This window comes from Tasmannia lanceolata, unplaced genomic scaffold (assembly GCF_043159265.1).
Source record: "Tasmannia lanceolata isolate RefF3 unplaced genomic scaffold, GAP_Taslan_0.1 ptg000002l, whole genome shotgun sequence".
Taxonomy (NCBI): domain Eukaryota; kingdom Viridiplantae; phylum Streptophyta; class Magnoliopsida; order Canellales; family Winteraceae; genus Tasmannia; species Tasmannia lanceolata.
Genome location: NW_027518679.1, coordinates 57,659,551 through 57,681,183, shown reverse-complemented (window position 1 = coordinate 57,681,183; position 21,633 = coordinate 57,659,551). Strand labels below are relative to the sequence as shown.

The 21,633-nt window shown below is 38.5% G+C and overlaps 2 protein-coding genes across 2 annotated transcripts; both read left to right on the top strand.

The window, feature by feature from the left end:
- Positions 1 to 371: 371 nt before the first annotated feature.
- LOC143881009 (dynein beta chain, ciliary protein) lies at positions 372 to 21,144 on the top strand. Its single transcript, XM_077383994.1, has 4 exons — positions 372 to 511; positions 11,982 to 12,179; positions 14,995 to 15,122; positions 20,443 to 21,144. The coding sequence occupies exons 2-4, from the start codon at positions 12,029 to 12,031 to the stop codon at positions 20,740 to 20,742; spliced, it is 579 nt and encodes a 192-aa protein (XP_077240109.1). The 5' UTR covers positions 372 to 511; positions 11,982 to 12,028; the 3' UTR covers positions 20,743 to 21,144.
- Positions 650 to 2,123, top strand: LOC143881002 (uncharacterized). The gene has a single exon (XM_077383984.1). It carries the CDS (start codon positions 881 to 883, stop codon positions 1,943 to 1,945), a length of 1,065 nt encoding a protein of 354 aa, XP_077240099.1. The 5' UTR covers positions 650 to 880; the 3' UTR covers positions 1,946 to 2,123.
- Positions 21,145 to 21,633: the final 489 nt, after the last annotated feature.

Sequence of the window (21,633 nt, the reverse complement as noted above, 5' to 3'; positions counted from 1 at the left end):
GGGTTAGGATCATCCTATGAAAATGATTTTTGGGGCACAACCTATTTACGTTTTGCCCAAACAGATGAACGGATGATCCTAACCCTCCGATCTGTAGAAGATTCCATAAATGATTTTTGGGGCACTCCATATTCAGATCAGTTCAGATCAGAGGGTTAGGATGATCCAATGGAAATGATTGATCAGAGGGTTAGGATGATCCAGTGGAAATGATTTTTGGGCAAAACCTATTTTCGTTGTGCCCAAACAGATGAACGGTTTGGATCATCATATCGAGTGGGCCGTACCTACTTTTTTTTTTTAGACTTCACGTGTTTTCACGGCCACCCATCATATAAATTCTCCTTGAATAACATGAGACATTTAAGAAAGTCGTAGTACACTTATGAGAGTTGGGTGGTGTTTTGTTTTTCTTTAAACCTGATCCGACCCAAGATCGGTTCGTTCGGATTTTTTAACCTAAAACGCGACCCAACCCAAGAACCATGATATCTCTCTCGGGCAGAGATAGGTAAATTTCTCTTCTTTCTGCTTTTGGGAGTTTTTTTTTTTTTTTTTTCCTGGTATTGTAGTCCCAGTTTTCTGATCTCTGCAGCCTCGATATCTCATGTTTTTAGACATCTCCTCGTTCCTGTTAGGTATACTTCTGTTTTAGTTATTGGAGGTGCTAAACTATCGTTATCACTTATCATGACATGTATGAAAAACAAAATCAAAATACGGATCACAAAACCCTTTTCATGGCTTAACTGATAAGGATCGATTCATCTTCCATTTCTTGCATTATTTTTTTTCTGGTCATGTTCTTATATTGGTTAGTGTTAGACACTCACACGAATACTAGAAATGATTGAGGGATACTGACTGGAACTTGCATTTAATGGCGGGATTCTTCTTGAGAAGAAGAAGAATCACCATCCCATTTATGGGTAGTACTCCGATTATTTCCAAGGTCTGTAATTTGTACTCTGAGGCTATCAAAATTCTTGATAAGGATAATGAAGTGAAGTCATCATCTTTATCTGACAGTGAGAGAATTAGTGGGAATGAAACGTCTGCGAATTATTCAAGCATGTTGCAACTCTCTCTATTGCTTCCCACTAGTAGAGATTACTTAGAGGGCTTAAATATTGAGCTTGTAGATCCTGATCTTTGGCGGGTTTCATCTGGGTTAACCCACGCATTGAGGGTAAGGGATGAAACATTAAAAACATCAGAAATGTTTGGCAGAACAGCGAATTATATTCCGAGAGTGGAGAAAGACCCCGACTTTGATGAAATTGAGGACATGAGACTTCATGGCAATCTCTTCTACAAATTGGATAGGAATTCCCGGGAGTTCGAAGAATACAGTTTCGACTTCCACCGGAAAAAGTCTTCAAAGAAGAGCAAGGGGAAACCGACGCAGATGGTGCTAAAAAATGAAGAAAACGAAAAGGAAAACAAAAGGCTTTTGAATCACAAAAGTAATGCTGCTCCACTTCAAAAGATAAATATTTCTCGTCTTGAGCCTAGTAGCATGGGTATCACAACCAGGTCGATAGAGGGCAAGAAGATGAGAACTCCAACATATAATCAACTCACAGATCCTTACCATCTACCTTTTTGCTTGGATATTTACATATCCAAAAGCTCCGTCCGTGCCTGCATAGTTCATAGGGTGACCAGTAAGGTTGTCGTTGTGGCACATTCTATTTCTAAGGACATGAAATATGACTTGGTATCAACAAAAGACTCTTCAGCTTGTGTTGCTGTAGGAGGAGTTCTAGCTCAGCGCGCAATTGCCGATGATATCCACAATTGCGTATATACACCGAGAAAAGGGGAAAAACTTGAAGGGAAACTTCAAATTGTGCTTCAGTCTGTCGTTGATCGTGGGATTGATGTTAAGGTGAAAATTAAGCAAAGGACACCTATAAAGAGAGATCTTTCATTTGTGAAATAGTGAGCAAGGGGTACATTGCAAACTATATTTATCCTTTTTCTTGATGTTTTGTTAGTGCTATCCATTAGATGTGGCAGTTGATGCCTTTTTCCTTAATTTTTATGTGCTAATGTTGTGATGTAATGAGTATTGACTGTGTACATAGTTTCAAATCTGAAATCCAAATCACTTTTTTTAAGCATTTGATTGTGAAAAGGCCTGATAAGTCTGCAAATGTGTGTGAAGCCAATAAAGGCTTTGTAATTGCTCACACTGATTTCAAATCTAGTTCTAATAATGAAACATTTCTACCTTTTAGGATAGCCCATGTACAGAATTATTTGCGGAATAATGCTAAGGGCCTGATTGGATGTGCAATGAAATCAAGCTTATTGTAACAAAAATACTTCTTTTACTAACGTGAACAGTGGCCATCTTTAACGTTAAAAGAGGGGGGGGGGGGGGGGGGGGGCGAATGTGTACTGCCGGGGGGTTGAAAGTATCAGCGTCCAAGTTTTATTGCAACAAATATTCTTTGAGACAGAACTTTGAAAAATTTTGTTTAAAACATCGGTGATTATTGTGTCCACCAAGCAGTTCTTTGGCACAAGGTCTGATCCGTTGACAAAGAAAAAGAGTCTGTAGCTTCAAGATCTAAGGAATCATCAATGAAGAAACAATAGCGCTCCTTTTTTTTCCCAAAGAAGGTAATTTCAAACCAGCAACTGTAATGCCCGACATCTGAAAAGGCCCCACCAATTCTTTCTCAGAACTAAGGTTTCCTTTTTCCCTCATTAGCATGGTGTTTGTCTTTTGATTTCTGCTCATTTTATTTTTCCTCTTTTCTATTAGTATGTATTTTGATTTGAGCTTTGAGCTCTCTTCATCTTTCCTTTTTTTCTTTTTTTTGTGATCTGATGAAGAAGATGAATATCATCTTAGTTGTGAAGTTATTTTCTGTCATTAGCTAAATTTCGGTCTTCTTTTCTTTGGAATATAGATTTTTTATATGTGTCTCCATTTTCTGTTTCCTTTATCTGTTTGTTTGCCTTTTTGTTCTTTAGGGTCATGAGTTTTGCTCTTGATCAAAGGTTATGTTTTTTCATGTGTGGTCTTCATGATATGTTTTTTTTTATGATGTTTGCTCAAAGCTGATGTGTCTGTGATAATGGATTTTAGTATATTTCTAATTTTTACTTGATATGCGATATAGGTTTTGATTGTTCTTACTGTTATTTTGGGTCTGTAGATATCTTTTTTCCTTTTCTTTTGGTGTTGGCAGAGTAGAGAGTCTTGGGTTGGAGTAGACATCTTTCTGTTTCTTTTACTGTTACTCAAACCGTGTTTCTAGTACAGTTCTTCAGCTAGAATGAAAGGGTGATGGTTACTGAATTGACAAACCGAGTAGCAGGCTCAAGAGAATGTCACTGGGTTCATATACTGCTGGAGGAGCAAGCTGAAGAGTTTTTGTTCTCCAATGACGACTTAGTTAAACTCTTCCCTGGTTGAATCAGGGCATATTGAATTGCATGCACCAAAGCAATGCCAGGAAGTTCACAAAACCGGTAATCCAAAGTACCACTGCCTCATGAGATACACTCTTGAAGACTTCCTAGTCCTAAAGAAAATGGAGCCAGTGTCCTCGACAACAGCTCAGATGGAAAAGAGTTGTTGTCTACGAATACGATGCTTTCGGGGAATTACCACCAAATGAGGTCTTCACCCCAATACAGAAGTTCTCCTATCATGAAGATGTCCATCCCAGACTGTGTTCTATTGGAGGGTTTTACCTTGCAAGGCTCAACAAGCACTAGCAAGAAAACAGGAGTCCCCACGGTTGAGCTCCGTCTTGGAGCGTTCCAATTTACTGTATATGTGAGGGTTGGGCTGAATTGGCACTCTGGGCCTACCCTGGCATGTCTCGATTTCCCTTATCAACCGGTCTCCTACTCTACGAAGTCCTTTTGGATGTGTCTTGAATAACCTGTCCCAAACTTTGCCACATATTCCTCTATAATGGAGGATGGAGATGATGGTTGGACTACTTATGTCAAAATGACAGAAGAAGACTGCTATATGGTCACAATCACCCCCGTCACCTTTTGTTGTTACTATTGTTGGGTTTAGGTGTCTTGTTTCCTACGTAAGTAGGAAGAGGAGACCTCCCTTTGATTTAGGTTTCCTAATTAGTTTAGGGTCAGGTCTAGGCTAGGTGTCCTAGGTGTTTCTTAGTTTGACTAGGAGAGAGATACCTAAGTTTATGTAAGGTGTTGAATACCTTACAGAGAGGGGGTGAGACACACAAACAAGTGGGTGGGTGATGAGAGGAAAGTGCGAGTTTTCCTCTTGGGAATTTCTAATGTGGGTTGAAATTGAGATGGGGTTTTTTCTTTTTATTTTGGATACGGTCTTGATTGAGAGAGACCGGGAAGGGTTGCGGTTTATGAGTTTTGGGCTAATCCTGTTGTTGTCCTTGTATTATTTCTTTCTCATAGTAGAAGATTGGATCTCACTCCTTGGACGTAGGCATCATGGCCACACCACATATATCTTGTTCTTGTGTGTCTTTGCATTTCTTTGCACGTGATTGGATCATATTTTGCACTTTGGATTTCTCAACACCTATATGAGGCGTACCTCATCTATATGCAAAGAAGGATGAAAAAAAAATAGAGAGAATGGAAGCCTTCAAGGAGAAGAAAATGGTTCCCCAAGTCACAGTAATTCCATACGAGCAACCTTAAAGATCTCCGATCACTCTCGAGGAATGCATGCCTCAAAATTTCAAAGACTCGTTCAGAGATAATTTTAACAAAATCATGGAGTCCATAGCAAGCATGAATGATGTATATACTATATACCGTCTGAAGATAATATTAATGAGATCATTGCCGTCTCCTTCATAAAAGCATGAGATATTCTACATGGGTGGCCAATGTGGCCAACATTGGACAAGTCAAAGTCTGCATGGACTTACGTGACCTTAACGAGGCTTTCCCTAAGGATGGATTTTCTCTACCCGTCACATAATTGATGGTCAATGCCGTGGATGGGTTTTCTGGCTATAACCAATGATAAAATGGAACCTGAAGACGAAAAGAACACTGGTTTTCGCATGACCAAAGGTATTTATTTCTATAGAGTAATGCTCTTTGTTACACAAACAGAACACTATGGAGTGCTATGGTGACGACCTGCTCATGGGACCATTACCTTATGGACCTCTGCCAAATGTTTTGCATGCTTCGTAAACATCAGCTTAAGATAAATTTCTGAAGTGCACATTTGGAGTAACCTCAAGAAAGTTACTTAGGCATTGAGATTGATCCATTAAAGATTAAAGCGATTTCGGAAAATGGCATAAGGTTATTGAGGATTGAAGTTCGTTGCCATATTATTTAATTGTGTAAGGTTATTAAGAATTTTCAGGGGAAAACAAGAAAAAAAATGAACTTTTCTGTTTCCTTTCCATTTTATTTATTTCTCTGAACTTTTCTGTTTATCTATTTCTGACGTGAAAAAATATTCTGTAGGAAAATTGTTCGACTTTCCAAGGGAGAATTGGGATGAAGGGTTTTAAATTCTGCTCTTTTCTAATTTGAAGGTTTTGGATCATAGGGTTCTTGTTGGAAAAAATTGAGGGTACTATTGTTGATAGAAAACAGAAACTTGTTGCTTCAAGGCGTGATATCACTTTCCTTAAGACAAGATTCGCCCCCACTAGTAGTGTGCAAAGGGGATCCGCAAATTGCCTCCAAGATACAATGAAGCCTAGTAGGGAAGCCCTACTAATGTTTGATGACGCGTAGCACTAGCGGAATCAAACCCGAAATGCCCTTCCGAAATTTCAAGCCTTAGAGAAATTTCTAGATAATATTTTTGCAGAAAAACAGTATCTAGAACAGTAAACAAAAGAAAAACAGTATATAGAAATACTTGGGGATTTTGTAGGAGTGTAGAAGAGAGTGTAAAGTCTGTCAGAATTGCCAATTCGTTTTTCTATATGAAATGACTGAATTCTGCACATTTTGTAGACCACCTGGTGTCTTTTCAGTGTGAAAAACACCTCTACAGGGCACCTTTCCAGAATGTTTGAAATCTGACCGTTAGATCACACCCATTGATATTGAACGGTCCTGATCGATCCTAGAGGTGACTGTTGGTTTGAGTAAAACCTCTTTCCAACCCAGTCATCGTTAGATCAACCATCTATGGTGTGGATCGCACCCCCTTGGCACTTGACCGTTGGGGGAAGGGACACAACCCATTTGATCACACTCTTTGACCGTTGGAGTTATGGGCCCGTTGGGCCGACCATTAGGCCCGAACCGAAGCCCAACCCAACCGAACCATTCGGCTTGATGGGCCTACGAACCATTTGACCCACCCATCCAATCGGTCCACCTTCATCTTGATCCAACGGTGCAGATCAAATTTGGAAAAATTAAAGGCTCCAATCGCTCATCGCGACGTTGCGTACGTGCGAAGTGCAAAGTGCGCCTAAAAAAGCGCCAATAAAGCTTCACTATGCGCCCTATAGCCCATTGCCCACGCCGCGCACGCTCGTGCGCCTGTGCGAACGGTGCGTTGCACCGTCCCGCGGGTCCAACCCAATGTGCAATCAATAAGTATTAGAGAAGTGTAGTGCTTTATAAGCCCTTCTCTTTCCTTTCTCTCATCCGGTACGGGACTATCTTTTCAACTACACTTCTACATCCTTTTGTAAAAGCAAATCTTTCCAAGAAAACATTTTCTTTTTCCCAAACGCATTTGATAAAACATTTTCCAAAACACTAAAACATGCAAAATACATGATTTTGAAAAATATTTCTCGTCTTGAGCCTAGTAGCATGGGTATCACAACCAGGTCGATAGAGGGCAAGAAGATGAGAACTCCAACATATAATCAACTCACAGATCCTTACCATCTACCTTTTTGCTTGGATATTTACATATCCAAAAGCTCCGTTCGTGCCTGCATAGTTCATAGGGTGACCAGTGAGGTTGTCGTTGTTCTATTTCTAAGGACATGAAATATGACTTGGTATCAACAAAAGACTCTTCAGCTTGTGTTGCTGTAGGAGGAGTTCTAGCTCAGCGCGCAATTGCCGATGATATCCACAATTGTGTATATACACCGAGAAAAGGGGAAAAACTTGAAGGGAAACTTCAAATTGTGCTTCAGTCTGTCATTGATCATGGGATTGATGTTAAGGTGAAAATTAAGCAAAGGAGACCTATGAAGAGAGATCTTTGATTTGTGAAATAGTGAGCCATGGGTACATTGCAAACTATATTTATCTGAAAGAGAAAACCCTATCTGAAACACACATGACCGGGCACATCCACTCAAGATGGATTATATGAACATGTGAAGACAAGAGGTACTCAAATTTACATCAATGAGAGCCCAAATACCAAAGTTCAGGTTTACTTTTAAAGGTCATGTATGACATCGACATAGAATAAGACATTCTCAAGCACACGACAGAAAAACTTCAAAATCCTCTGCATCACCATGCCCTGTGCAATTACAATACATAAATGGTTGGGTACCTAACCAATACGTCAAAAGCTCCAGAGCTAATGGAACGTGTTAGGGTAGGCCCTTTACACCTATCCCATACCAGTATGGATTGAATTCGACAGACATGTTCTTGTTAATCTTATTAACATGATTAGCTTCGCCCCTTGATTCGTTTATTATTTCTGGAAGGACATTAAGACATTGATTATGGAGATCAAACCTTAAATATCTCATCATTATAGGGAGGGTAGTAATGTTGCTGACACTCTTGCGAATTATGGCTATGATACATATTCTAATCGCGTTTTTCAGAGTTGGTATCAGCTCCATTTATCTTCTAAAGGTGCAGTGCGATGTGATTACCATTGCCTGCTTAATATCTGTGATAGCTAATGCTTTTTTTGGTGCATTTTTTGGGTTCTTTTTTGAAAAGGTGGCTTTCTTATCCTCTGATCTTGCTTCTATTTTAAGTTTTCGTTCATTATGGATTTCCACTCTTCCTTTAAAAAAGGCGGCCAAGTGCACGAGGCTCCCGCCATTGCGGGGTCTGGGGAGGGCTAGATGTACGCAGCCTTACCCCTGCTTTTGCAGAGAGGCTGTTTCTGTGACTCGAACCCGTGACCACCAGCTGTTTCCATGACTCTTCCTTATTAAAAAAAAAAAAAAAAAAAAACCCTCCTCCCACTCCTCCTTATTAAATCATTTCCCTCATGTATATAGAACAATGGACCAACCCTTTATCTTCCTCATAGTTGGTAGGGCATGTCCTGAAAATGTTGAGACAGTCTTTTTTCAAGTGTGATCTGCAATGCCCGCAAGAACGTCGAAATCCGAAGTTCATAAAACTGCAATCATCCTCTCTCCACCCACATTTCTCGTTATTCTCCTCCACACACACACACCCTCCTTCCTCCTCCTTCTCCTCCTCTTCCTCCTCCTCCTCTAACAAATAGAAACAAATCAATCCTTATGGCATATTGAAAGATCCTACATCGGAAAGGGAGGAAAAGTTTCTGGGCTATATATGTGGATTTCTCCTCTCCCTATGTAGACACGTTTTCAGCATCTCCAAAGGGCGGGCCCCGCGGAGTGGGTCGGGCACGGTTAGTGCTGCTGGAAAACAAAACCGGGGAGGGAGGGTAGATGACCCAGAACCGGACAATATCTACACAGTCGGGTCGGGGTGTGACACATATGGAGAAGGATAATTTAACCACTCCGAGGTTTGGAATTTTGTCAGTGTATGAATTCAAAAGATTTCATAACAATTGGACTGAGGGATAACAAAACCCAGTCTTGATACCAGTTCCAGCTTACCTAGTGAATAAGCACCTTTCTATGGTTTGCCATTGTGGCAGACTTCCCTAACTTCCTACCATTTAGGCTCCATTTCTTTCGACATAAAAATGGACGTAAAATTTGTTTTACGCTGTAAAAAAAAAAAACATAAAACAAAATTTACGTCCATTTTTACGTTGAGGGAAACAGAGCCTTAAGGAAAAACATCCAATGACTCACATGATGTTTCCATGAACAAGACCCAATCCATTAGAAAAAGCAATAAGAAAGACAATGAACCAGAAAAGCAAAACAAAATCTTGCCCAGCAAAAAGAGTAAAAAACCTAGAGGTCCAATCTAATCATCTAAAAGAGCTACCCACTAATTGATTAAGTAGTGCCCAAAAGTGACAAGCCAAAAAAGAAAGAAGCTTCAAAGAGTCAAGGGCTCAATGGATATATACAAAATTCTTCTGAAACTTAAACTTGAAAACCAATAAACAGAAGCTTCTAAAACTAATAATCCATAAGCTCACAGTTGGTGCTCTGACAAAAACCCAACAAACAAAATTCAACAGAAGCTCAGTCTCTGCGTAAAAGTTCAATCCCTAATTCACGAAATTGTGTTCCTTTTCCTAACTAAATTGAAACAACATAAAGCCCTTAAAGCAATAGATGAATTCGTTCCAGCAATCAATAATTCATGACATGGGCATTCACATTAAAATCCACCAAATATAAAACGTAGAATGGAGAGAGGCAAAAAGATATCAATATCGCAAAACAATCTAACAAAATGGAAAGCAAAAGAGGGGTACTAGGGTTTGATCTAGGCCCGTTGAATGCGGGAAAGATTTCACATCCATCCTTCCTGCAATGTTCTTCCCGCCTGATCAAAATGAAAGTGTGGCAACTAGTCTGTTTGGGTCACGAAGCAATCACCGTATCTAAAGTAGACCCGGCAAAATGGGACCCGTACCCGCGGGTACACCCAGTCCGCAGGGGTACGGGTACCAATTTCAATACCCGCAAAAAAAAATACCCGTACCCGTGACCCGCGGGTGGGTCTGGGTCGGGCGTTGGTGCCCGCGGGTTACCCGCCATTCGGTTTTCAACTTTTTATTCTTAAGGCCTAAACACTAAACACTAAAAAATAGACTATGTGGGTAGGCCAACAAAACAAGTCAAAGCAATCAGACCATGTGACTGGTATCTTTGGTTGTACCAAAACAAACATTTGTTAAAGTAAATGAAAATTTGTATGATGAATGGGCGTATAAACATGTACTCATCATCCCATCCTTGATATTTGATCCAACAGCAGCTGACTTGTTAAGAAGCTGTTGTTGGATTAAAATCAAGGCTTGTACATCCATCGTATCACCTTTATGTGTTCATACACCCATTCATCATATAATTTCTTTTCGTAAATATATATAATTTCTTCATTAAATTTGTCGGGTTACCCGCGGGTATACCCGTACCCGCCCGGGTGGGTTCCGGGTTCATGAAAGGCTACCCGTACCCGCGCCGGTATTTCTTACCCGTACCCGCACGGGTTGTACCTGTACCCGCCCGGGTTGTACCCGTACCCGCCCGGGTTACCCGTTTGCCAGGTCTAATCTAAAGTAGATCTAATTAGTGGGACTGGAATCAGATGCTAGAATAGGCATCCTATTCCTATTCCTATTCTGCTAACTTTGTTCAGAAAAATGAATGGAATAAGGGACCGAACGATATGTCTTCTGTGGCATTCTTTCGAAATTTCCGAACGATAATGGCAGGAGCGATCTTGAGGACAAGGCCAGAATTTGTCTGTTGCCTCCTGTTAGAACATTTGAACCAATAGATCAACTGAGCATTGAGAGATTGGTATTGAACCGTAGGAATGACGAAGGTGTTGGAGAAAAAACTCCAGATTTCTGCGCAAGAGTGCTGTCCACAAATAGGTGATCAATAGCTTCTTCTTTACTCTTTTGACAAAAAGTACATTCGGAGGCAAGATGAACCTGCATGCTTTTGATTCTATAATCACCCGGCACAAAGTTGTTAAAAAATTTCTAACAATCTCAGCATCAATAGCATAATCAATAAGATGTTTCTTCCCAAACCATTTATCCGTCCAGAATTTAACAAGACCATTGCCAATCAACCATTTGCTATTATCAAACCAGATTTCTTTCACTTCAGCATATGCTTCCATTGCTTCAGTTGGTTCATTCTTACCTGCGCATGGTATAAAAGTTCTTTCCTGAGATAACTGGACTCAACGAATGGATTCCAAAGTGATGATCTCAAATGAAGCTTATGGATAGCCTTTAATCTGAAAGCCTTTCAATAATCAACTAGGGACATAATATTTGCTCCTCCTTCCTTATTGTTGTATAGTATATTACATGTAACCCAATGATGTTTATTGCCATAATCAGTGGATCCCCACCGAAAATTCGCAAATATACTTTCAAGACTTTAAATAACAGAAATCAGAGTGTTAAGAACTGATATGATGTACATTGGCATAGAAGATAGGACGTGATTGATTCAGTCTAGTGGCTTTCCCATTAATTCCCATGAACATATTATTTCGATCAAACAGTAAATTAAGCATGAATATTCTGCATAACAGTAAGGGGCCATTTGGATATGCGGATTTTAGAATCCAGGTTTTTAGTTTGAAAACAGTGTAAAGAGGGTTAGAGACAAGAGAAGAAGAGGACCAGCTGTCGTTTTTGACTCATTTTTTACTTCTCTCCCTTCTTTCCATCAGCAAGAGAGTAGCAGATCCTCCCATATTTCCAGGTTTTAGAAATCATAGGATGTAGGAGAGATTTTTAAAACCTGATTTTCTTGCTTAAAATCCAAGAAACGCTGCCAGGACAGCATCCAACAGCTTGATTCATACCCTCTTTTACACTGTTTTCAAACTAAAAACCTGGATTCTAAAATCCGCATATCCAAACGGCCCCTAAATGATATTGATGTAGGAAGGGTTGAAAATAATACTCTAATGTGGTTTCAAAGTTGTGTAATCATTACCTAGGCACGAAAATCTTTGAGCAAGTAAGCAACATTAATTTTTTAATTGTGTTACTCGTTCTTTGGTGGGTTGGCATCTCTTTTGCACTATTTATTGGATTTTTCTATGGAAATATTTTGTTGGCTCCTAATTTCTGATACAACTTTGCTCCTTCTTTGTTGTTTTACCATATGTGAATGTCACTTTTTAATGCATACATTTAATTTGGTGTATAGCTAGAGAGGCCCTGCGGTTGACAATAACATTGGGATAAAGGTAGCAAATGGGGCAGGCTTTACGGCGAGCCACAGGAAGAGTTCGGAGTTCTAGTCTCAATCAATCAGCCCAAGTGAAGAATGTTGAGCAGCAGCCGCGTGCGGTTGACACAAAGATCTTGAAGAACATTGAAGATCGAATTGGTGTTCCTGATTCTGGTGAATTTCACATATGGGTTTTTTATGTCTATCTAATAACTTTTGATTTTGAATTCATCAGTATGCATCTGTTGTTGCATAATATGCTTGCATGTTTTTATAAAATTCCTTTTAGAATGGAGCACTTGATTTAAAGTTGATGATCTAATTTACATATGGACATATGTCCATATGTAACATATGGGCATATTGGTTGCTATGTTCATATGTAACCTATGGACATATTGATTGTGTTAAGAAATTTTCATTCCTACACGACTTTCCCATATATAGACCTCAACTATGTTGAGTATGACTATGGACCCTTCCATTCCCTTTCGCTATCCATTTACTATATCAGATGAAATGACCATACTGTTTGAGATATGACATGACCTGTATATTTTTTGTAGTTTGGATGGGTCGTGTTTTACACCCTTTTCTCACCTTCTCCTTTTTTAACCACTTCATCACTCATCACTGGCCAGGGCTTTCCACTGCAATTAAACATCTTGCCATCGGCTGTTCCCTTCAAAAAGAGTTGTTCCCTATAATTTTATCAATGGATCTGGAATTGGAATTGGAATTGGAGTTGTCAAACAATATCGGAGCTATGCTATTATCTTTTTTGTTAAGTTTTGTTGTTAGTGCACACTAGAAGATGCTTGCATTCATCTCTGACATTTTTGAGTAGTGTTATTGGCAAACAATTACTTCAGGCGTGGTAGTTTTAGTGTGCACTTGTGTACTATATAGAACTACATTCCATGTATTTGTTGTGATGTTATATCATGTGTTGTGTATAGGTACCGTATGCATGATTAGATTAGTTGATTATATATGCCAGTATGGGCTATGTTATCTTGAAATTATGTATAAATACCTCATTGGCTCCCGTATTTTAACACTTTTAGTTATTATTAACTGTGGCTTCTTAAATACTAGTGATATTAGCTTGGAAAATTCCACTCCTAACTGTTATTTTCTCTCTTTTCAATCCCAAAACTTCCCTTTTAGACTTAATTCTGTTATTCTTTGTGAAATTACCTTTTAGGGTTTATATCCTTTTCATTACTGATTACTTCGAGAATCTGTGTGAGAGGAGGGAGGTATTCTTGTTATTTTCTTAATGTTTTTTCTCACAATTACCTAATTTGCTTGGTCTTATACGTAATTAGAAATGGATAGGGTTCAAAGTTCAAACTTTTTCAATGATTCTATAACTTCCATGAATTATGAGCCATAATGATAGGTGTTTGGTTAAAAAAAATTATCTTACGAAAAATGATTCAATTTATTTTCCTTATTGTAATAAATATTGAAGGTCAATGAACTGGTCTAGGTTTGTACCTCAACCTTGAGGTTGCAGGTTCATCCCAGCTTACCTACCAAAAAAATATTGAAGATTACTGAAGAGAATAATAGCCATGGGGTTAACGAGAGGAAGAGAACATTGCCTTGTATTCAATTGGGGTCGAATGACCTCTTTACAGAGATTATGTGAGTGCATGAGATAACAAAAATACCCATTGTCACATGTAAATTATTTATATTCTAACAGCCATCCCCCAAACCCTTTCAAGATAATATGTTTCCTTAAAAATAGAAAGCTTGCTAACTAAAAAGTGATGCCGATCTCTTGCAATAGTGTTCGTGAAAACATCTACCTTACCCTTTAATATATGATAAAAGGGTTTCTGCGCTCGAGAGTAGTTAAGCTTATCTGCGCTCGAGCACAGAAACAGGTGGGTGGGGCCATTGGGGGGGGGGGGGGGTGATCCAAAGCATTCATTGAGAAGGCCCCATCATGGATGGGGGGCCTACCAAAAATAAGCTTCATTGGATCACCAATGGGTGTCCATTTGTGGGGCCAAAAAATGGATAGATACTGTTTGTCCACAAATCTGTCCATTTTTGGCCCCACAAATGGACACCCTAAGGTGATCCAATGGAGCTGATTTTTGGTGGACACCCTACCCATGAAGGGCCCATCAAAGGAATGCTTTGGATCCCACCCAAAATGTGGCCCCACCCTGTTTATGTGCTCGAGCGCAGAAACCATTTCCTCTATATACCTAATATATATATTTAGTAGCCAATTCAACCCCACCCTTGAGTTTTAATATATTTAGTAACCAATTCACCGCCGGCTTTACCTTTTCTCGCACAAAGTATGATCAATCAGTCCACACTTTCCTTTTAATCCTTTGAGTTTTAATATATTTAGTAGCCAATTCACCCACCCGTACCTTTTCTCGCACACAGTAATGATCACTCACAATATGCTCAATGCGTTTGAAAAAATGATTTTTTTTTTTAAATGAAAAAATTGGATTAATTTGGTTGCTCATAATTAATTTGGGATTCTATTTTGGAAGCTAGTTGTAATAAATTGTCAGAAATGTAAAGCTTGTGGCTTCCCTATACCGATTAGATCCCATTAGCCACAGAATACTTGACCTCTTCTCAAAAAACAGAAGGCACAGAATGCATGACATTTAGGTCATTTCTTTATGGTGGAATATGGAGAAATTCTTAAGATTGAACTAGGAAACTAACCTGGCACCATACTTTCCAGCATTTGCACGGAGCTGCAGATTCTTTTTTCATTTCGTGTGTTTTGGATATTCACAACCTTGAACGTAAATTATTGTTATTGGTTATCTTTCTTTGGAACAATAGACCAGGCTAAATTCTGGCAGAGCAACCACACTTTACTAAATTAGTTTAGTATAAGAAAAAATGAATGTGGCCCGATAAGTTATACTATTTTTGTGATTGAGAATGTTAGTTGGTTACATTTTATTTGTTAATATTTGCAATTTATCTGTCTCAGAGAGCATCCCAAGTGTACAAAATGTGGATAACGTCCTTGAAGAACGAGACCCAGGGTATGACGCTATGCTTAATAAGATGGTAGGGAGGATCACAACTAAACCTGGAGGGAAACTTGAAATGGGTGAGGTAAGGTTATAAATGTTGTGGCAATTCTGTACTCAATTTTTCTGTATTCTACAAACTACTCTAATGGTATCCTTAAATATTTATTCTCTATGTTAGATGTGGTATGCATTTCATATTTTTGTCATTTATTTTTTGAACTGTTCAGGCAATTCACAATGTTTATAAGACTTTTCTCCTGCTTGTGGAGGAGTGAATTTGTGCTATAATAGCTGCTGTAGTTACACTCATGGTTTTAAATTTCGTCCGAAATCCGAATTTCAGATTTCGGTTAGGACCGAAACCGAAAATTTTCAAAATTTTGATTTTTTTTTTTCAAAAATTTAGTATTTTTCCTGAAATTTCGGTAATTTCAGCGAAAATTAACAAAATAATTAATTAATTCTTTTTTACTGGATTTCTGGGTTTCGCCCAAGGCTGAAACTGAAACCGAAATTTAAATCCATGGTCACACTTGACAATGCCTGGAACTCAACCGATCGTCTCTTGCATAACAGGATATAGTTTGCATTGACAAAATCTTTTGGAGATTAGCTCAAATTACCAGTTGTATTTATGTATCTGTTATGACATTAGGGAGCTTATATTCACCTCCATTTCATATTGTACATTTCCTTAGTTTATGGAATTGTTTTTCCTTGAGGGGTGATGATTAGAATTATAGAACAAATTATTAACTACACCTAGATTCAGGACAAATGGAATGTTTATTGATAAGACCTCTTGGAACAAATTATTAACTACACCTATATTCAGGACAAATGGAAAGTTTATTGATAAGACCTCTTAAATTGGAGCCTTGATTGTCAACAAGGTTGTAAATGTCGGTTTCGGTGTCTGTTTCGGCCACAACGGAAACCAAAATATTTCGGTTTCGGTGGAAATTTCGGCCATTTCTGTAGACATTTCGGTGGAAATCTTTACATTTCGGCGGAAATCTTTTACATTTTGGTAGAAATTTTGGAAATAAGGGTGAAAAATGAAATTTCGGTTAAAATTTCGGGGAAATCATGTAAAAATCCGATTCAATGTAATTTTGGTTTCGGTCCAAACCGAAACAGAAATATTTCGGCCGAAATTTCGGATTTCGGCTGAAATTTAAAACTATGATTGTCAATTACATTTCGGTGTTTGTTCTGTTTTTTCTCCTAGATTGAAACGTTATGGTGTTCTGCCCTTCTCAATTGTACCCTTAGTTGTCAATTCTGGCATTCCCAATGCTTCGGTTTGGAGAAGATGCTCCAAAATTTGATTTTTTTTAAAATTTGTTTTTTAAATGAAAATATTAAAAGAATTAGGTAAACCATGACAGCTATTAGGGACACCTTTTACTACTTTAAAACATCAATGAAATGTATCTGCTCATGAAATTGGCCCTTGATGAGCCTCATTTATATCGCAATTCAGTTCACAATCATAAACTATGAAATGGAAACCGAGCATAAATACAAAATTCAAAATATAATTATACAAAAAATAATTGCAAGTCTTAATGTTCTCTATTCTCTCATTCTTAGCCCTCTACCCACTTCCACCCATCTTTATCATTATCTCCACCATCAACAGCTCAACCACGACCATCCTCATCATTGATGTCTACATACTCTCTCTCGACATTGTAATACTTGATTGTTCCACAAATTACCAGTCTTCATTTTTTTTGTTGAGAACAACAGGATCTTCCTCCGCTACCCATTGTGGCATGGTGCCAATGCTTACTAGTCTAATTTCGTCAATAGTGTTTGATCTCCTCTTCTTTATATCCGTATTACAATATAATACCAATTCCAAATAGTGAGTTGTGACTGTGACTATGAAGCGAACATATGTTATGTATAAAATTGTGACCGTAAAATCATTACAAAAATATGCCTTTCTCAAAACTTCAGGATTTAGTGTTCAAAGACCAAATCGTTCAATCTCTGATGTTCTAGTCTATTCCTCTTCTCATAGTCTGTGTGAAAGCACTATTCCTTTTGCATCTCATCGAACTTTAATACTGGCTGTGAATCTGGGAAACAAAGGTTTGTAATCTAGGACAAACATTCCCCAATTGGGATTACCATGCAACTTCAATAAGAAACTTAACATTGTCAACAATGCCTCATTCGAATTTCAAAATAAAATCAGAGCAAAAACAATTCCAATTAACAATAAAAATTACTTGATTTGGACTTAGTTTTTTTTTTTCCGAATGGTAGATGTATTAAATGGGAAAAACCCGAATACAAAGCAAGGAGACCGAGGGGGCTCAAATATCAAGCAACTAAAAAAACATGGAGAAAAAATACAGAAAGGAACAAAGATCAATGACGAAGAAAATCCAAAGAAGAAATCGGATCCCTGTGAACCCCAGATTGAGCTAGCCTATTATTGTCGTTGTTAGCAGATCATCACAAATGTCTAAGCTCAATGTTGTGACCCTCAATCAGATCGCGATTCTCCTCCACTACGTCTGCAAATCTTCATAGATAGCTTGAGCCTTATCTAACTCTTCTAACAACATTGAGGGATTCAAGGGCTTTTTTTGAGTGATAGATGTATTAAACAGGAAAACCGAATACAAAGTAAGGAGACCAAGGGGGCTCAAAATATCAAGCAACTAAAAAAAATAGAGAAAAATATAGAAAGGAACAAAGATCAATGACGAAGGAAGTCAAAAGACGAAATCAGATCCCTGTGAACCCCAGATTGAGCTCGGCTCTATTAATGTCGCTGTTAGCAGATCGTCACAAATGTCTAAGCTCAATGTTGTGACCCTCAATCAGATCACGATTTGCCTCCGCTACTTTTGCAATTCTCCATAGATAGCTGGAGCCTTCTCTTCCTCATCTAACAACATTGAGGGAGTTGCCCTCGATGATAAGATGATCAAGTGAAGCCACTTCAACAAGAAAGATACCATAATGAAGGGCTAGAACTTCTACCCCTTTGAATCTTTCTCACCAATGGATCCCAACAAGAACTCCTTAACAGACTCAATGCTTATCGGACCTGGATTGCCAAGGCTCAAACCATTGGAGTTCAACTTCAGAAATCTCTGAGGAGGGTCCCACCTGGGGTTGGGGCGCACCTGCCTATAGCAGCTCAAGAGGATCTCATCCTACGACATGTACAACGTAGACACTGGATATTCTTTGAACAGGAGACTTACCTTTGAATACATTGCCAACTGCTATAAACTCCTTTAAAGACGCTTTTATTCCTTTCTTTCCACATGAACCAAATCAAAGAGTTTTACCTAAGGCCATGAGAAGAAATCCTATGCTTCAAATAAATCAGCAATGTGACCCAGGAGGATCCAACTAGCCCTGAAAAGATTAAGATGAAATATCAAATCTTACTAGCCAAGTTGCAATGAAGACAGAGATGGTTGACACACTCGGCGTCAACCATTCAAAGCACATAGTGATTTGACAATGATTTTCTCTCTGTGAACGAGGTGATTGATTGTGAGGATCCTATTAAGACAAGCAGACCAACAAAATGCCTTAACTCTCTGGGGGCATTAGAAATCCAAGCTTTCATGGCTGGAGATGGGCTGGCTTGACCAACAAGATGATAGAAAGAGAGAACCGCAAAACTACCAGTTCAATGGCCAGATCTGGAGGAAAGACTACAAGCTCCTGATCTGTTTCGTTTTCTGCTCATGGTTTTTCTTTTCAGTCTTGTTCCAGTTTGATTTCACAATGGTTAACTTCCCATAGATGGATGATGAATCTCCATTTATAAACTCCAGCAGTAGTATTGGTTAAATGTGGGACCCCGGATTTAACACCATATCTGAAAACAATATTAATGCATGTTCTATATCGGAAGGAAGAGACGGCCTCAAATCAGTGACCAATCACGGGATAGCCTTGGACGCCAGTGATACCTTGGCTGAATTGAATCCAAATGTAACAGAACCTAATCCTCTTGTTTGTAGAACCAGGTCAACGGACAGATTTGGAGGAAAAACTACACTCCAAATCTGGTTCGTTTTCGTATATTCCTTAGGGATCATGGATTTCAGTCATGGAACCAATCCAAATTGCTTATTTCTGTCCTCTGAACACATGAAACAAAACAAAATTTAGAGGAATTACTTAGTAGAATATCGACTGATCTGTAGCTGCTTCATGATTTTAGTGGAGGATTTCAAGTTCCAACCTTTCATTATCATCAGTTTGCATGAACAGTAGATGGGGAAATTACTTTGATTTCAGCTTCTCCTTTTGATCTCCAGCATAAACCAACTGAAATTGATCTTTGTTCTCGCTTGCTTGTGTAATTCAACTATTTTAGATTCCTTCCGTAACAAAATTTCTTCACTGTGATAGATCTAAACTTGCATATTTTTTTCCAGGATATGTAGGAATTAAGAAATTCTGCAGGCCTAAGCTCTAATACCACTTGATGAAGTTGCCGCGGAAGCGCGTTCGTCGATCTTCAGAGGATGAATGGATCTTCGGCGAAAAATCTCGTTTCTTGCAAGGGGATGCAAGAATACACAGATCCGATATTAATCTATTAAACAAGATAAAAGATGATCAAAGATTAGAAAAGCCTAATCTGAATTTCCATTTTCAATAGAAAAGAAAAAGATACAAGAGAAGAGAAAATCTCTCCCTCTAATTTCTCCAAAGGAGGAATCTCTACAATCTCATTCAAATTTCAAAAACTGGTTACTAATGAGAGGGAGGAGGCTTTATATAGGCAGCCCCTAATTCAACATAAATGGTCTAAAATATCCCTAATGAAAAATATAATACCTAAACTACCCCTACTAATTTAAAATGACATGAAAATACATGAAACTACCACTACTATGCTAAGACAAATGAAAAGGCCTAGACTAATGAGCTATAAGGATTGATGTAGAGAATGACACTGCTGCATCAGAATCACCTCTAATGCATGGAGAATTTAAATACTAGATGCATTAAACCTAAGAACAATCTAACACATAGTTTCAATTCAGTCAGTTTTTGGAAAATGCTTATCTCATAAATATCCATTGGGCTCCTAACATGTTGTCAAAGTATATTGACCATCATTCTTGTTTTTTTTTCTCGAAAAGTACCCCTCTTATGTTAATTGCCTTATCTTTGCTTTTGTCCTTTTTCCATTATATCCTTTTTAGCATAGTAAATGATGGAAAAGTCCTTCATGTTAAGTTCTGAGCCTGCCTTATTGACTTTTATGCTTTGGACTGCATCAATATTATCCCCTTTAAATCCGCAGTTAAAATCAAGTAACCTTACATGTATGGATATTATCTGCTGCCTCTATTGGTTAACCTTTAAACCCTCTCATTGGCATTTTCTGGCCTTTGATGCAGGCATTAATTGTTGAGAGGGACAAGCGACCCATGCCAAAGCTGCGGAGTACAAGGGAGGATGCCATCCAACATGAGCAAAAACCAGTACCTTCTGGAACTCTCAACCTCACTCAGGTGAAGCAAATCCTCCTCCTACATCAAGGAAAGGCCGACGACCATGATGGGCCAATGGATGCCCACGGCATTGCCGAGAAGTTCAGAGTCGACATTGAACATGTGCAGAGAATCTTGCAGTTCGTCTCACTGCCGCCTGAAGACAATAGCCGAAAGAAAGACGAACAATGCCGATGGCTAGATTAATCATGTCTATTTGTTACATTCTTGTTTTCTTTTTTTAACTAATTTATTTATTTTTTACTTTGAAGACGTAGTTAGTGGGGTGAACAAAAGCAACCTATAAGATGATGGGCCCAAGAAGGCATGAATGAATTCCATGAACATGTCGTCAATTAATAACTCAAGGTAAAGAGAGGTGTTGGCAAGTCTTTGTTTAAGAAGTTTTGTATGAGAGGATTCCCACTAATCATTGGGTGAAGAACTGATGAGTAAGTTTCTGAATTTTATACCTTTTAACAGATTTTTATTAAGCGGAAGATAGAGATTACAGATAGTAAAAAACTAAAAACCTCTACTTCTAAGTAGAGGTGAGATGAGGATCCAATGTATCAATTCAATGAATGGGCATTATTCATTTTGTAATTGCGTTATTTTCAATATTGCTTTCATATCTCTCTCTGTTCAACAATAAAATTAGAGATTTGAGCAGTGCTGATGTAGGCTCAAGATAATCTATGGTTTCTTTAGAGTTCTGTTTGCATGAGCTCTGAATCTATGCAGTTGAAGTCATGTGCCCTTCCTTTTGAATGTTTGCGCAATTAGGGTGTGTTTGGATCAATATTGCTGAAAAACTGCAATAACTCTAGGCACTACTTCCATGCTGAAATCCTAACAAACTGGGTCCTTCTAACTCTCTCTCTCTCTCTAATGTGTTTACTGGTAATATAAAAGCTCTTTGCTCCCTTTCCAATGTGGGTCTAAACTTAAAGAGTAAAAGAATTGCTCAAATCTGCTAATTCAATTCTAGTATAAACAAATGAGTAACCGAATTAAGTTGGACCCAACATGAAGAAATCTGCTGTATATGATATCTGAATAACAAGGGAAATGATATATTTCCCCCCTTTTCATTCC